The sequence below is a fragment of the Oxyura jamaicensis genome, chromosome 1 (assembly GCF_011077185.1).
Source record: "Oxyura jamaicensis isolate SHBP4307 breed ruddy duck chromosome 1, BPBGC_Ojam_1.0, whole genome shotgun sequence".
Classification (NCBI taxonomy): domain Eukaryota; kingdom Metazoa; phylum Chordata; class Aves; order Anseriformes; family Anatidae; genus Oxyura; species Oxyura jamaicensis.
The window spans coordinates 19,062,252-19,080,509 of record NC_048893.1 but is presented as its reverse complement, the minus strand read 5'-3'; the positions used below and the strand labels follow the sequence as shown (position 1 = coordinate 19,080,509).

The 18,258-nt window shown below is 35.2% G+C and overlaps 1 protein-coding gene across 4 annotated transcripts in view; it reads left to right on the top strand.

Moving 5' to 3' along the window:
• BRD1 (bromodomain containing 1) overlaps window positions 1-12,714 on the top strand; it is a 59,765-nt gene extending 47,051 nt beyond the window's left edge. For all 4 annotated transcript variants that reach the window (XM_035333712.1, XM_035333703.1, XM_035333694.1 and 1 more), the window contains 5 exons: window positions 1,162-1,297; window positions 2,827-2,954; window positions 8,380-8,489; window positions 9,903-10,057; window positions 10,828-12,714. In XM_035333712.1, coding sequence (XP_035189603.1) covers window positions 1,162-1,297; window positions 2,827-2,954; window positions 8,380-8,489; window positions 9,903-10,057; window positions 10,828-11,011 — 713 coding nt within the window. In that variant the 3' untranslated portion in view covers window positions 11,012-12,714. The remainder of the gene's footprint in view (window positions 1-1,161; window positions 1,298-2,826; window positions 2,955-8,379; window positions 8,490-9,902; window positions 10,058-10,827) is intronic.
• The last annotated feature ends 5,544 nt before the right edge of the window (window positions 12,715-18,258 follow it).

Here is an 18,258-nt window from a genome sequence, read left to right as displayed (position 1 = left end):
GAGATGTGAAGTGAATGAAGATACATAAGCTTAAATAACCATGTCTGAATGAAGAAAGATTATGATTACTTTTAAGATTGATAATAGGATGGCTATGTTGGATAGTTCTTTCTTGCATTATGAGAAGCATATAGGTCATACACACAGAATTAAAAACTTTAATTTGTTGTAAGGAAATAAGCGTGCTCAGAATTGAGTTCAGGTTAAAATTTTATTCTCTTTGTGGTCTACAGCTTGTGGTAGCTTATTGGAAGGTGGTTCCGTTGTTTTAAGTCAGTTCATTTTTGATGATATCCTGGAGTCTGTGTTGGATACTTTCTATTAAAAAATAAAAAATAAAAAAATAATTTTTCAGAAAACAGAAAGAAGTTATGTTTTTTTTTCCTTTGGGAAATTTCTTCAGAATGTTAGCTTAAACCACTTCATTGGTCTGTTTTAATCAAATTTACAATGGGTAAATTTACATTGGAAGCTTTCTGTTAGGTTTTCATTATAGTTGTGAAGTAAAAATACAGTATCCTCAGATATATCTGAACTTGTATCAGGAGAAAGATTGTGGAAAAAAATAATTTTAAAAATGTGTATTATTGATTTTTGATCCCAAATCAAAACATGATGTTAATTTGAATTTGTTAAAATGGAAGGACTTCTTTCAGGAAGAGCTAGTTAGCTTCAATCCCTACCACTTTTTGCTTTCAGTAATTGAAAAGGACTTTCAGTAGTTCTGATGTTTGTAACCCTGTTTTCAAATGAATTTTCTGTTGACTTGGTAAATCTGTCTCTGGTTTGTAACATTTTTTTCCTTGGTTTTTCTACCCAGCTTCTGCAGCCTGACTGTCCTAATGTACTACATGTTGGAAACATTACATACAGAGACTAATTTGATATTCTGTTTGGCATTTCCCATATTGAAATCTTCACCTTTTTTGTGTTACCTAAATTTCCATCCTAACTTTAAAAACTGGACTACAGGATCCTACTATTTATAATACTGTGTTTTGAAAATGAAATATTGTGTTAATGTTCATGTTCTTTCTTTTTCATCAAAATACTTAAGAGGTACAGAACAATAATTACACAATGTGTGTGTATATAAAATTGTTAATGAAATGTTATGTTTGTTTCCAGTTTGATGCAGTTTATTTCTGTGTTGTGCTGTAGGTCTCTCAAATGGTTTTGGAGATGGAAGTAAAGAGAGAGTATTAGACGATACTCCGGGGAGAAAAGTTGAACCTCGTCGTCGCTGTGCATCAGAATCTAGTATTTCATCTAGTAACAGTCTTTTGTGTAACACCAGGTAAAACTGTGAATATCAAATACAAATTTGAGGTTGAATATGTCAGTTTTCTGTGCTGCTTGTGACCCACATTGCAGGATTGAATACATTTTAGAAAAAAAGAATATATTTTAATTTTCTCAGTGGTGTGTTAAACGTGAGACACTTACTAGGATTGCTAGTATTCCTTTGTTTTATTCAGGTTGTTGCAGATCCAGGCACACTTTATACTTGACTGCACTTGTCTTGCTCTTCTGCTCTGTATAAATACATATAGATGTAAAGACACATATACATGTTTGTGTAGAATTGAGTTTTAATTGCCTTCACAGTCCTCCTGAACGCTAAAAATGTGTGTGTTTAATCAGTGGGGATGGGGACAGGGAGCAATCTCCAAAGCTGAGTCTTCTCTGTAGGGAAGGTAAATTCAGCAGCTGTGAAACTGTAGGTTGTCTGTGTGATTCAGACCACTGGATAGTTTCTGCAGTGATGACAGTACCAACTGTTGACTGTCTCTCTGTGAAGTCCATTGTTAAAGATAGGACTGTCAGAATGGTCACCTCTATCATGCACTGATGCACCAATGGTGCACCATCTTCCAAAAGCATACTCAAGTAACTATCTCCAGTCCTGGCCTATGAGAGTTGAGCAAGTAACATGGCAGTGGAGTCGAATGGGTTCATTTGGATCCATGGAATGACAGTTGCTAATGTGTTCTCTTGGCCTAGAAATATGGTTGGCCATGGTACACGACTTTCAGTTGTTGATGTGATGAGAGATGTGAAAAAGTTTGAAAATAAGTAATAGAAGAAAGAGCTTGTTACAGTAGGGTAGGGCATACAGGAGTATAGGATAAATCTGTGGGTTTGTATGGGGAGGGAGTTTTTGTGTTGTTTTTTAAAGAAGAGACTAGTTCATTTGTTCATGATTGGTATTAAATTGCTTAAGGGAGTGGTGTTAATGCATTCATATCAAAAAGGCTTTCAGGACAAAGAGAATTTAATAATGGGCCTCTTGTGAATGTGATATATTGGGGATACGACTTAGAATAACTACTGTTCACGTTCTTTGATCTCTTTAAGAGAACTCAGGTGTACAATAAGACTCTTAAGAACAATTGTCTCACTTTGTGTATAGACATTACTATCACAAGTGAAAGATTTGAATTTTTAATGAAAAGTGAAAGAGAAAATAATTGCATTTTCTATTTAGTAGGACTATTGGAGCAGAGGGAATGTGTTTCTATGTGTCCAGTATTCATTTTTTAACACTGGAGATGGTGCAGATGCTCATATGCTGAATGTGTATAACCTGCGCTAAAGTTGAAGTGCAATTGCATGCTGCTTGTCTTTTGCTGATAACAAACCAATTAAGTGCATGAACTTCTGTAGATTTGTGGTGGTTAACTTTTTTTTGTTATATGGAATTCATTGGAGTTTGTGGCTCTGACTTTTACCATGTATGATTTTAAATTCTTGTTCAGAGTCTTCATTTGTAGGGAGTAATGTTAATTTATCAAGGGATGGTCTTTAATATCTGTACTTCTGCAGTTTCAGTCTACCAAAGTGTGGTAAAGGTAAACCAGCGCTTATACGAAGACACACATTGGAAGATCGAAGTGAATTGATATCATGCATTGAAAATGGAAACTATGCCAAAGCAGCAAGAATTGCAGCTGGTAACTGCTATTTATAAATAATTATTTTCTTAATAATACTATGCAACTATATTTTGTCTGTTAGTTTAAGAAATTCTAACGTTATTTTCTCTGCTGAAAGACATATAAGAGTTCTGAAAGTGATGTTTTTAGCATGATAGAAAATGCTAGATTCTGCTTTCAACTTTTTTAAAACTTTAAAGAAAAAAGAATAGCATCTAATGTTGTTTTGATGAATAAGTGGTATTTAAAGGGAGTTAGCCTACTCTGGTAATACAAGTAGAACTTGTACTTCAATGCTATTTGTGGTTCTATTAGCATTTTGGTTTTTTTTTTTTTTGTTTTAGAGTTTACGCCTTATACACTCTTCTGCAAAAATGTGTTGACAGATGGGTAAGACATAGTCCATTTTGATTCAGGAAAAAAAAATGGAATAAAGCAAGAATTTCTAAGAATTCAGTATAACAGGTTACCATATTTCAGGGAATTATGTTTTGGTGATATGCCTTTCTTTTGTTTTAAAATTTTTTAATTGTATTGCAAAATTTAAGTAGGTTGTCTCATCTGTTAGTAGATCTGTTTGTAGAATACAGTGTTGCAGTTAGGGGTCAAACTTGCCATGTTTAACAGGCCTGCTGTTAGTCCCTGCACTTACAGTTCCTCTCACCTTATCCAGGATTCTTTCATGTCTTTCCAGTGCTTTTTATCTGACTCTTTTTGCCTTACTCTGTTCTTTCCTCCTTGTAGAATCTGTTTTGTTTTCTTTCTTGCAGCTAATCTGTTTTCAGCTATTGCTTCATTACTCTGAGGTTTAGGATCTTTATTTGTATGATAACCTACTATACAAGAAAGCCTTTTCCATTTACTTTCCTTATTATGTCCTGGCTGGTCTTACATTTAGCACTTTCCACTTACAATTCCTGTACTTGCTTTTTCAAACTCTCAAAGTTCCATCTTAATTCTGTCTCTGTTCTCAAATACATTCTAAAGCTGCCTCAAAGGAGAAGTGGTATTATTTTATATACTGTTATATATTTATCCTATATACTTTTAATTATTCCGGATACATTCAGTACTGGCAGATAAAGAAGAAACAGGCAGGACTGAAGTGAAATGTGTTGCTTATTTCTGTGCAGAACTGGAACTTTGTCATGGTTTACTTTCATTAGTAAACTCCTGGATTTTAAAAATAAACTAAAACAAAATCTTGCCCATTCTTAGCAAAATGTCACAAGCAACTCTGCTTGACAGAGTATATGTGCTTTAGAAATGGTCACAGTGCTTACAGTCATGCTGTCCTTTATTTACAAGATGCTAACTCAAAACCTCTGGTATGTTATGTTGTAATACCACGGTTATAATAGGATGCAGTTCTGCACTGACTGATTGATATAATCATTGTCATACATGCACACTGAAATATGGTAGCTCAAATAAACAATTTTACAGGACTGCTGTTAAACTTGCAAAGCCAAGTGTAGGGCATGCTGTCCACTTAGTGTACTGAATAAGTTAAGGAGATTATGGAAAAATATGCTCTACATTGAAACCTGAAGACTATGTTGAGGTATAAATACATGCAAGAGGATAAATTAAGGTTTCAAAAACAGCTTACAATTCTGTCCAACTTCTGGGGCTTGGATTTGTAGGCTTAGGTAGGTTTTCTTGTTTTTCAAAGAGAACCATCTGTTTTTAATAGGTTGTTGTCCTTGGTATGCAGGAGCACTGGAAGATGAATAGAGACATGTTATGAGTGGTTTTCATAAATAGTTGCTGTATACAGAGGTGCACTAAGATTTGTAGGTCTTGACTTCCTTTACAGGGTTGGGAACTTGCTGGATGAAAGTGGCAGTACATTCTTCTGCCTGTCTCCTCCTTGAACCTTGCCCAGTCCTTTTGCTCAGCTGTTCCTTATCCAAGATTGTTGTATAGCTCTCCAGTTCCTAGTCTGTCCCTCTCATTCTTTTTATCTCAACTTTTAAATTATTTGTCCCCCATCTTTGCCAGTTACTTTTTCCACCTTCTTGTCAGACTTTTTTATTTCCTCAGTAAAACTTAGTGGCAGTATCTTTTCCAGCAGTGTCTAGATGCTGTAATCCCTTCAGTAATTTTGGACTGGTAAACAGGAATGGGAAATGGGGAGGGGGGCAGGTTGTAGGGAAGGTCTCACACCGTTTGACTCAAATAGCTTTCTTCTCTGCACAGTCTTCATTTCAAAAGGTAAGTCATTCATGGCAGAAAGTACACTTCGTCCAGCCGAAAGTTAAACAATAAAAGGAAAGCCTCAGTATAAATTCTTGTGCTAAAGAATGATCCATCTGTGCTGGAGAGATTGTAGCTCATTTTTAGGTCTCAGTATTTTTGAAGCTTAAGTATGTTCAGTATCTGTGGCTTCATCTGCAGATTTAGGTGTTAAAGTCAAAGTTGCCTCTAAGTAATTTGAGAGCAAAACAAAACAAAAACGCTGTGCACTCTTACTACTCTGGTCATGTTTCAGTTAAAAAATAAAAAATTAAAAAAAAAAGACTTTATTCTTTGAGGCTGAAGTTTCTGATTGAAAACAAAGTTCATTACTGAACTACCAAAAAACTCTTAGTCCTTGCTGAAAGCTGTGCAGATTTCTTGAAGTTTTGGGTTTTGAAGTTCTTAACTCTTGTTTTTGAAGATAAAAGTGTCTTAAAGTTGTGAAGCCTGCAGTACTGGCACCTAATGGGTGTTTTGCTCAATCTACCCACAAAAAGTTAAACTCACCAACTTCATTATGAGAATGCTCATGGAAAATAAACCCACAACACAGCAGTTGTTTTTAAAACAACTTGTGAGGAGTAGGAAGTCTGCAAAGGGAGGAGGAAATGTTTAGAGAGACATCCTTGTATTTACCCTGAACTATGTAGGATCTTTAGTCTGGTGTCTGGTATTTTGTTAGTATTGGTTTTCAGATAGTGTGAGTACTGTTATTTTAAAATCTTCAGCAGTACATTGTCATGACTGCTAACTTAAATGCATTGTCTCTTGTAGCTTGAGGAAATAAAGGGTTGTTATGGCATAAAACAAAACTACTAATCATATGTGCTAGCAATAGTAAACTAAACCCTTAACACCATGTGGAATAAATTCTTACTAGGAAAATATTCTAGGACTCTTCCCTACTGTTTATACCGCCGAGAAGTCTCTGAGGGAGTCTTGCTGTGTTCCTCTAGTGAGATTGTGTATGACCTTCTACTCTGCATTAAAATACCATATTTTTTTCTTAATTTCTGTATCACCTCTACAGCTGAGAATAATGTAGGTTTCTTTTCTTTCTTCTGTTAGCTGCCCCCTCAAAAAAGAGGACTTGTACTGTTTTTATGTATCAGGTACAGTTCTGTACACGTTTTCAAAACAGTTTTTGTATGAAAGACACATTAATCTAAAAATTCGTGACAATGTCTAGCCACCTTGGGAATACTTAACATATTGGTATTAAAGCAGAGAAATAAATAAGTTGCCTAAATTATTTTTGGGGGGTGTTAAAAATTGTTTTGATCAATTGTTTTGAGATGATAGCAAAATGGTTCATCTGAATTTGACATGGTTTCCATAATGTCCAAGATTTAATGAATTCAGCTATAGTCTTAGAAGTATAAGAGTGCCTGTATGTATTATTTCTGAGTGTATTATGTTTTTGTTCATCTGAAGAATATTACTATGGCTTTCAATGAGAAGGTGAGGAAAATCCTAATAAGACCTCTAAAAATATTCAGAAAGGAACAAATAAATAAACCCGTAAATTGTTTAGTAACAATTCTTCCAAGGTTATGTAGTTCAGTTTCAGCAACAACAACAAAGAAAATAGAAATAAGACTGCATTATTTCCACGGTTTTATGTAATCCACTGATTAAAGTTCTCATCTGTAAAGTCTGTTGGAATTGGTGGCAAACATCCCTGTTTTCTTTGGGACACTTGTTTAAGGTCTTAAACGCTGTAAAAAAATGCATTTGGTGCTCTTTCTCCTCTGATACGCACAGCTGCAACAGAACCTGCAACATTTTTTTTAGCTTCAAAAGCATCTAGCATCTTGTTTAAGCTGTTGTGGCAGATTACTATGAATTACTGCATCTTGAGAACTCACATTACAGGGTTGTGAATCTCTAAGCTTAGACTTTTCAATACAGTGTTTTCTTGGAATGTTGATACCATTACTGATTGAAAATAAGCTATAATTGAATGAATAGCCTTTGGTTGGAAATTGACCTAGAATATGTTATGGAGAATGACTGACCTCTTTGGTTAGTGATCAGCTCAAGTGTTTTTTCTCCACTCTTTCTACTCCTGCAAGGTTTGAAGCCATTTTCTTGATGTTCAAATGGAATGTACATCTGCATGTCAGATTTCATTATAAGCGCTGCCTATTTTAAATAGAAGCAAATTAGGAAGAATTGAATGTACTTTCTTTTGGCAAGTAGAGTGCTACTTTTACCAAGTATTGTCCTGCTCCTAAAAAGCTGTGCAACTGCAGCCTTTGAACTATACTTTGGTGTTAGGTTTCCCCATAGAAATTTTCCTCACCTTTACAGGTCACGACCTTTCATTCCCATCTTCATTCTTTCTCTACCCCAAGTTCCATCTTGAGTGGGCAACTTGTTGTCTTCTGCCTAGTCTCTTGACAGGAGTCAGTTGTGGTTCTAGTTGACTGAATGGTGTAAACCAGTCTCGTGCTTCAGTCCAGTGGTGACTGAAGCAACAGAGATGAAAACTGAGGATTCTGGTAGAAGCAAACAGTAACATAAACTTAACTTTCTGTTACACTGCCTCCTAAGAAGGAAAAAACACTATTGCAGCTGTTTCATTGAATCCTGTTGGTCTTTTTTACATCAGGAAAGGGCTAGACAGAGAGAGAAATAGTTCTGATTTAAATCAAAAGAAAAGGAAAAACAACGACAAAAAAGCAAGTTAGAACATAAACACATTTATATTCTTATGTTTATCAGACAAGTGCTGTAAGTGACCAGGGGCTAATCTTGTTATATGTTATATCCAGCACTTTGGAAAGATCGTGCAACTTGCATCTTGAATGCCATCTTTCACACCATCATCTATTTGACAGGCTTGTCATAATTTCAAAACAAACAGATTTTTTGGAGTACCATAACTTTGTTTTCTTTCATGTTTTTTCAAAGGAAAAGGGATTATAAGAATCTGATGGCATTTGCTTTCTAAGAATTGTTCTGTGATAGGCAGTTTCTTGAAGCTTCTTTATCTGCAAACTTGGATGAAGCTACTAGTAACATTTCAAGAGCTATTGCGAACATTACCTGTTTTTTATTGGTATTCGCATAAAGGTGATAGTGGTACACATTTGATTTCTTATGATTATGAAATACTGGTGAGAAAACAACTGTAGGTTTGTCTGAGGTTGTATTCTGTAAAATACTAATCTTATAATTAATTATTATTTGTTCTTAGAAGTTGGGCATAGCAGTATGTGGATTTCAACTGATGCTGCAACATCTGTTCTTGAGCCTCTAAAAGTAGTATGGGCCAAATGCAGTGGATATCCTTCTTACCCAGCTCTGGTGAGTACTCAGCTTTCCATCAGTACACTAGTAATACTGTTTCTGGTTTAAAAATCTTGATGCATGAACTCAGCCTGAAGGGGAAGTTACGAATTATCTTGAGTAAAAGTGAATTACTTTTCTCTCTTTACAGCTTTAACATGAATCCTTTTTGTAAAATTATTGCAATATCAGATGTTGACCCAATGATGTCTGTTACCCTAACTGTCTTACTAGTCTTTGTCACTGCAATATTGTTTAGAGGATCAACTGGATAAGCATTTGACAGACATCTTGCTAGTGTTAGAACTCAGGAGATACTTTCTGCTGCAAAACAAATTTTAAAATACTCAAATTCAGCAGCTCATTAAAGAAACACCAAAAAAAGAAAAACAACTCTATGGATAAAACCATTTAATTTTTTCTAGTTGTGAATGATATGCTGGAAACTTAAAGCTGTTGTGTCTATGTTATTTTAGGAGAAATAAACACAGTTATGCTTAACTCAAGAGTTTGTAGAGAAAATGTTGTTTATAAAGTGTTTGAATGGCTTCAGGCATTTGGGGTTATAAAAACATTTCATATCCTATGGCTTGATTTATATGATAAATTGGATAGTCATGTGACTGGTTTAATGTATACCTACTGGGGAGATCAGGAAGTGTAGTCATAACAGAATCAGGTTAAAAATAGTGGAGGTGAGGTTCAGAGCACTTGAGTTTGTGCCTTCAGTGCACCCAACCACACTTCAGTCAGATGCTTAAAATTTGATTGTCTGTTGAATGGTGCAGTTTGGTGTTAGATTTATTAAGCTGATCATGACTAGGAGGTGTCAAAAGGCACGGCTTTCTGTCCACGGCTTTATGTAAACACTAGTGTTTCTCTGTGTACTGAGCTGATTGAGGAATTAAACCTCAGTCAAGAGAATAAAGTTGTTGTAACTTCCACAAACTCTTTGCAATTACTAGCTTTCTGTTGGCTTAGTTCCCATAACCCATTTATTGTGAATTAAGATGTATATCAATGGGGAAGCTGGCAAAATAATAGAAGTTTGTAGGGCAAGAGATGGATGGAACAGCCAGTAATACAACCCTTCCTCAGTGGCAACTGGGCAATTATTAATACTGTGAAGTATCTGCAAAGGAGTTTTATTTGTGACTGACACTACACAATTCATTGAAAAATGAGTAGCCTTTTCTGATAATTAAATAGCACGTGCAAGATGTTTGAAATTTATTTTGGTATTTTTTTTCCTTTTTTTTTTTTTTTTCTTTTAATTCTGTTAAGAGCTCTTTTTTCGTTCAGATTTTAAAGGTATGACTAATTTTGCAGAAATACTGTAACATAGGTTACATAGGCTGGATTTAATTTATTTTTTTTTATGTGTAAGATGTAAAATTTAAATTAGGAGCTCTCCTTTCTTCTCTTTAATAGATTATTGACCCCAAGATGCCTCGTGTTGCTGGCCATCACAATGGTGTTACTATACCAGTGCCACCCCTGGATGTACTCAAAATCGGAGAACAAATGCAGACCAAATCAGATGAGAAGCTATTCTTAGTACTGTTTTTTGACAACAAAAGAAGTTGGTATGTTATTAAAATGCTTTGCTCAATACAGAGACTTAAAACTTCAAGTCTGTAGCTTAAGTCTAAGAGAAAGCTAAGACATTCCTACCTATAGATACCTTTTCATACAGATGTATCACCTATAAAGTTAAAATATTTGAGTCTGTTCTTGGACCAAGGTGTATCATACTGGAAGATACTTACTTATGGTCAGTTGGGAAGGCAATAATATAAACTTATTTGTTTTGATCTACAAGCCAGTTTTGATATGGACGTGATAAATTAACTACACAGATTTTCTTTTCTTTTTTAAAGATAGTCTTCAGTATTTGTCTGTCAGCTTTCATCATTGTTTTCCAAATTACAACACATCTTCCAATCTGTTCAAGTGTCTTCTCTTTAAATTTTTAATCTTCCTAGTTAAATATTGTACTAATATGCACTTCACGTACTTAACTCTTTCTAATTTTTCCATGAAACCTTCTCTTTTTCTGTTTCTTTCATTATCAGCAATATGCTGTGTGGAGCCTGAAGGGAGAATTCACATAATATTCAAACAAACATTGTCTTCCCCTTCCACTAGATCTTTTGATTTTTGCCAGTTATGGAAGTTTTTCAGCTACTTCTCTTTCTTCCTTTTATCAAGTTACATCTTTCTTTCCACTGTTCTTTTTTAAAATGGCAAATCTGACCCACTAAATGGGAAACACGGTGTAGCAGCCCTTACAGTTCTGGACAAAGTTTGTGATGTTATTCGACGTTTAACATAGTTATTTTACTTTTTCTTATAGGCAGTGGCTTCCCAAATCCAAAATGGTTCCCCTTGGGATAGATGAGACCATAGACAAGTTAAAAATGATGGAAGGCCGCAACTCAAGCATTCGAAAAGCAGTAAGGATTGCTTTTGATCGTGCTATGAATCACCTGAGTAGAGTACATGGAGAACCAGTCAGTGACTTCAGTGATATTGACTAACAGATTCTACCAAGGCATGAAAAATATCACAGACTTTGAACTCTACTAATGAACCTCTTTGTCTGAAAGAATGTATTGAAGATACAACCCCTTAATTGTTGATTCAGTGGCTGAGTTCTGCAAACTTGAAATTGTTGAGCAATTCTACTAAATCACCATTGCCATATTGATTAATGGTTTTATCGTGTTGTAGTTTGGAGGATTTTCCACTAAACCTGTTAAAATGTCTTGTTCATAGTGTTCATAATTGTACATAAATGTATATTCAACACTTAACTTATTCTGATTTTAGAAGTAGTTCTTTAATTCCTTTTATAATTTTGCTGGGGAGGGAGTTGGTTTTTGTTTCCATGCTGTTTATTTTTCTTCTTTCTTTCTAAGGTTAAGTTACCTAAGCACCATCTTCCAGCTTAAGGTGTTTAGTGAATTGTAAAGCCTAATATCAAAATGGCATCAAATATATGTTTGCCTGAATCATATACAATATGGTGCTGCTTGTATCATTTCTTGGTCTGTAGCTTCTGAAAAAGACTTCTGAATGTTTGTGTAAATCATTGCTCTTTGCACAAAGTACCACATATTTAAGATTGATGTAAATTTACAATTACAAATATGTATTTTAAGAAAGGAAGTTGCATTATTTTGGAGGGTACTTTGTGAGAAAGACATCAAGAAAAAAATTATACTATGTACATCACTTGCAAATCACCAAAAACACTCCATTGTTGCCCAAAATAACTTAAGATTGTTTTTGTTTTAAACAAATCTGGCTTAAAGCCTGCAAGCACATTATTTCTTTCAAAACCATATCCCATTTATCTCCCATTGATTTTATTTTGTTGATATATGTGCCTCCCTGTGTTTTATTTATTGTAGAAAATGTATTAATTTGCTTTATAATGAAAAATAAAATTGACAAATATATTGATATGCATTTTTATACAGGCACATGAGAAGACAACTTGCTTTGGGAGAAAAATGTATTGGAAATTGTATAAAAATAACTTGATGGTTTGTGTGTAATTTGATTTTTTTTGTAACTTGTAATCTTTTGTTTCCAATGAGGGGATTTATGTAACTTTTAATTTAGAACACTTTGGTAGCAATAGAAACTTTGGATACATTTTTGTATGGTACATGTGATGTATATAGAATTAGTACTTTATTTTTATTTTTAAGAAGTAAAGCATTATGTTTGGGCAGGGGGAAGAAGGAGGGTGGGTTTCCAGAATTGCATTTTTATATTAAAAAAAAAAAATAAAGTCAAGATATTGATTGTTGTAGCTACTTTATTCCTACCTTCACTGAGAATACTGAATTTGTAACAATGAAAATGGCAAGGTATGTTTGCAATGTGATTTATAATGACTCCATTATTTATAAATGCACTGTGTTTGAACTCTTTTGCAGTGATATCTTAAATACTGTACCAAGTTATATAGTATGAAACACCAAATAATGCATATGAATGCACGAAGTATTTATGCCCAGCTTTTTTATAAAGGATTAGCAAATACAGCAAAACCAATACTTTTTAAATCTTTTTTTAAAACTTCATGAATAGCATACTTCATTGTTAAACCTGCTTGAGTCTTTATTTTAAAGGGACAATTACTTTTTAAATAGTTTTTAATGTTTTTATTCTCTATTGTTTGTAATACCCCCTTAGAAGCTTGAAATAAAATTTCTTTCTCAACTGTTAATTTTGTCCTGAATTTAGCCCCTGAAATTTTGCTGTAGTGCCCATTGTCTTTCCTCAATGACTGAGTTGTTAAAGAGGAGCTAGTTAAAGAATCCAGTTTGTTTTCATGCTACAGCATGCAGTATCATCCTTACTGAGCCCTCTGTGTGGTAGGTATTCTAGTTATGCTATACTAGCTGAGAGCAACCACCTATAATGGACTCTCATAATTACAAAGAGTAGTTGGATAAATTTCACAAATGAGCAAGCAAACAGTTTCCTCAGTCTTGACCATAAACCTTGCGTTGCAGGAAGTAGTGATGGCAGGTATCTTGTAAGGAGCATCACAGGTGTGCTGCTGTGATAGAAACAATAGCCACATCAGGTAGAAAACTAGAACGAAAATATGGTTGTTTGCTTTAATTAGTACTTTTGTGTAATGACTTGGAGCGTCTGCCATTTCACCATGCTTACCTTTGAAGGGAATGGAGCTCACACTTTGAGACACTATAACCATTTTTGGTCTATTAGGTTTGCTTATTAAGAGAGTAGCCTGCATCAGATCATATTTCAGACTTGGGCCACCAAATATACTTAAAATCAGTGTGTGGGAAATAGAATAATGAATGGCAGGCAGATAATTTTTTTTTTTTATTTTTTTTTTTTGGATCTGTCAGACCCTGGAAAACTGTAATTGCAGTTTGGAGTAGGATGATGATAATTTTGTACTTGTAAATCTGATATCTGTGAAGCATGAAGTACCTGTCTAAAAACAAAAATACAGTTGAAAATGATTCTTCAGAAGGCTACCCAATTTCTCAAGTGCTTCCAATGATAGGAACATTGGAGGGGGGGAAAGAGCTCCTTTTTGCAAATAAAAGTGGAGCTTTAATTCTGTTGTTCAGTAACAAATTGTTTAAGTGAATATTAGTGGAAGCTTTAGTGTGAATTTGGCTCAGGCCTTCAAGATTCATTTTCTTGGTTTTATCTTCAGATGCAGCTCCATCAGTTCTTGGAGAAAGTTTTTCTTGATCTTGAGAGAATCCTGGGCTGGAAAACATTAATGATTCAAAGAGGCCCTTTAAGCATCCTATGCAAACTGCATATTCTTTTGATGAAATTGGCTTGGAAGGCTGTGTTACTTTTTCTTTTGTGCACGTGATGGAAACTGTCCTAGGACATTGTCTGCGAGGAGGTTGCAGCAATGGCTACAGCTTTTCTAATGCTCCTATGCCAAAGTCAAGTATTTTCCAGTGGCTATTCAGGTTGGTTTCAAGTACAAAATATTTTCTCAGACTTGCTACTCTTCACTGGTGTGTGTTTTAAGGAAATGAATACCTGTTTAGAATTTCCCAGTTCTAGGGCTTAACCTGATACAGTAGCTGAATAAGTACGTATGTATCTGAGAATGTGTTTCTCTACAACTTAGTGTCATATAAGAGCATGGTCTAGTAATAGCTGTACAATAATTGTGGAATGCAAATTAGTATTCTGGTGGAGGAAAAAGAAGGGAACAACACTATCTGAAGATATCCTACTATTTTCTCAAGGAGTGTTACAGCAGTAAATACAGCATGCAGATTTGCATCTTCACTTGTCAATTCTGGTGTGATCATCCCCAGCTAATAAAGTGTGAGAATCCCAGATCAGAAGCTGAAACAAAGTTAATCTGTTTCTTTTGTATTAAAATGTGAGAAATCATGTTTTAAATATTTAGGGAAAAAATGGGAGTAATGACTTTAAAAAATCTATATGTATTTGTTACCAAACATGGTGATTTTTGCAATGTTTGTTGATTGTGATTTTGTATTTTTACACTAGAGGGAGCAATACACACAGACCATCAACATTCACCAAAATAAATATTTAATATTTTCTTTTTAAAATGCTGCTATTAAAATTCTTGCTGTAAAACAGTCTTTCCTGCTTCTAGTTTTTGTAGTCCATTAAAAGTGGGTTTCTCTGATGGTTCTGCTGCAAGTGAACCTATCTTGGAATGTTTGTTTTTCCCCAAAGAGCTGGTAGTTAGGGCAGCAACTCTGGATTTTCTGGCTTTCTTGGTTTGTATCTAAGTGCCAGTGACAGGCAACTTACCTTTTCACACTGTTTTGTTTAGCTGTTTATTTCTGTTCAGAGGTGTTCTGCTACGGGATCATTCTGGAGCATTATAAACAGAAAATTACCCAGAGCTTCTTGCTGCTAGTAACAGTGCAACTCGAATATAGGGGAGTTGCTGACAAAAATGTTCAAATTTGGAGGTGAAATGTTCAGATTTGGAGGTGAGGATGAGACAACTACTTTACCCAACAGGGTAGTAGAGAAGAGTTGTCTTGAGGATAGTCACAGGGAATTATATAAAAAGCTCTCACAGGTGATTGCGTTGGTAAAGGTCATGATCTGTATTAAAAGAAGGAAAAAAAGAAAAAAAATATATATATGTTTTTTTTCCTGTAAGTCTATAACACATAAAAGTGAACAAAAAATGCAGGAAGTATTTACTGTACACATTCTACTTAACACTTTTCATTTTTCTTGTGTACATTTCTATAAAACAGTTCTGATATACCTATTTTATCAGTTCTTCCTGCAAAACTTTATTTCCTCTGAGGCTTCTCCGATTTTGCAGAAAAAGAGCAAATTCAAACTAATGGAAATTTTTAAAGTTGCAAATGCTCTTTCAAGATAGCATGAAATTGGTAAAAGCAATATATACATATATTTTAAGCTTTTTGGAAATTGGTATTTGGTGGGAGATGTCTGTAAATTTATTTTTATCTACATAATTTGTTCATCTTTCTTTCGTTGCTTGTGCAACAGAAACTGCTATAAAGTATGCTGGTAGAGGAGGAAAATGCAACATCTCAGCATCTGTATTGTAAGGTTATTCAAGAGTAGTTTGTTTCCATAGTTTTAAAAATTCAGCACTCGCAGTGACTGTAGCCATCCTGTTTTATCTTCTGCTAATAATACATAGGCAGAGGGGGAAGCATAAGCAATATAAGTAAATCTATTAAAAAAATAAATAAAATTAATCCTGGTGTGATCTTCTGGACAGACTTTTTTTTCTACTGCCTCTGCTTGTTGATTTCACAGTGGGTATAAATTCAGCTCATTTTTTGGCTGTTTTGATCTCCTCTGCAATAAGCAGCACTGTCAGCAAATCAGGCAAGCATCAGCTTTGTGGATGTATGCAAAGGTCTGAGATAATGTAAATAGTTTCCATGTCCTCCTGTCTTCTCTTTAAACAGTGGGCAGAAGCCACTGTTAGTGGGCAGAAGCGATGGTGACTGAAGCTTAGGTAGAAAGCTAATAGCTGAGATGAGCTGAGAGAGTGCAATAGCATTTTCCTAATTTCCTGCAAAAGCTTTGAAATACTAGACCAGATTTGTGTGTGTGCATGTGTACCCGCATCTCTGTTTTGACTGAACTTTTATTTTGCAATAGCAATTCTTTGGCTTAAACTTTGCTTCATACTTGGTATGACTTTTCTATCTGTGATGGGGACATCCTAGGATTAGTTTCTTTTCTGACATGTAGACTTCCCTGAATTAGCCTCAAAATGTGATGCTTAAATACCAGCACAGGAGGAACTTTGGATTAAATAGATGTTATTTTTCCAAACCAGGACAAGACGCTACATTTTGGCAGCACTTCCTTTATAAAGTAAAATTAAGACCTGTGTTAAGAGAGAGATGTCTTTTCCACTGCTGCTACTACTTCACTCCTCCACTCCCTAGTTAAAATAGCTGTCTTAATAGACATCTTTGTCCAAAGAAAATGACCATAATTATGTGGATTTAAACAGGAGGGGGGGAAAAACAAAAACAAAAAACAATAATAATAATAATAATAATAAAAAGAAACAAACAAAAACAAACAAAACAAAACAAAAGATTATATGTGAGCTTAACTAGCAATCTAGATTTTATTCTTTTTTCTATGACAGCTGTATTTACAATGGTGGAACTGAGTAGTCTGTAATGTACACATAATAGAAGAAAGTGAAATTGAAGTTACTCCTCTGCACTTCTTTTGGATGATGATTATGGGGAGAACACATATGAGATGTAGTTAGGATGCTGATGAAGCTTGAAGATCAATTTTTCAGATCAATTTCATCAAATAATTTGAAGTGAGCTAATCTAATTTGCTGCACAATTGTCTGTTTCTTCCCACAGATGTTTATTTCTTCTGAAAATTCTAGTACAGTATTTGCCAGCAGGTGTTCCCAGCTGAAACAATACATGTCTTGGTTGCATTGTTGGTTATATTAGAAAATGATCCTAACTTTTAATGAAAATGTTGCTCTCTGAATGGGAATTTCAGCAGTGTAGATTTTAAAATAAATAAATCTTTTTACAGTGTCTGACTGGAAGAGACGTACTTAGTTTAAGCGTTGTATGAATATATGCCTTCTGGACTTTACATGTTATTCTGCACAAGATCAGTGCTGTTTCTTGGACCTGGAGCTGGGGTTGTTGTTGACTCTGAGGGCTTTATGTATGATGAATGGAGGATTGTGTTGAACTGCTGAGAACTCGGTATGTGCTTCTGATGTCATGGAGTCACAGGATGGTTGAGGCTGGAATGGAGGCCACCTGGTCCAACCCCCATTCAAGCACAGAGCAGGTTGCACAGGATCATGTCTAGGGTGGTTTTGAAGATCTCCAAGGAGGGAGACTTCACAATCTCTCTAGGCAACCTATGCCAGTGCTCAGTCATCCTCACACAGCACAGAAGTGCTGCCTGATGTTCAAAGGGAGCCTTCTGTGTTCCAGTTTGTGCCCATTGCCTCCTGTCCATCTTCTTTGCAACCTGCCTTCAGGTATTTACAGACACTGAGAAAATCCTCCCCCAAGCCTTCTCCAGGCTGAACAGTCCAAGCTCTCAGCCTTTCCTCATAGGAGACGGGCTCCAAACTCCTCATCACCATTGTGGCCCTTCACTGGATTGTCTATAATATGTCCATGTCTCTCTTGTACTGGGAAGCCCAGAGCTGGACACAGCATCCTAGGTGTGGCCTCACCAGAGCAGAGCAAAGGGGAAGGATCACCACATTAGACCTGCTGGCCATACTTGGCCTAATGCAGCCCAGGATATCTTCTTGATGAAGATATCTCATTTTTCATTGTGCAGAGTTTACATGGATGTTTTAACACTTAAAAAGGCCAAGTAAAATTTCATTTGACATTAAAATATGTGGTGCTGTTATTTATTAAAGTTCTAATTTCTAGGCAAGAAAAATAGGAGGCTGCATTTAAAATTAGGTCAGAGTTTTCTCAATTTAAATTTGGAATGAAAATAAATGAAGTCAGAGACAATTGCAGCAGTGGGTAATCGCATGACATTTCCTCCAGAGCCTTGTATGCCTTGATGCCAGAGATCCAGCTCATGCTGTTGTCTTATTATTGCAATTGCTCAAAGTGTCTATCAAATCTTCCATGCTTCATATAAGCTACTTGCATAAAAATAAACTATTAGCATTTTAACACCTCAGCAATAAAAAGTTTTGGCTTTGAAAACCCTGTTCTTGTTTCACATTTGACGTACAGTATATTCATTAATC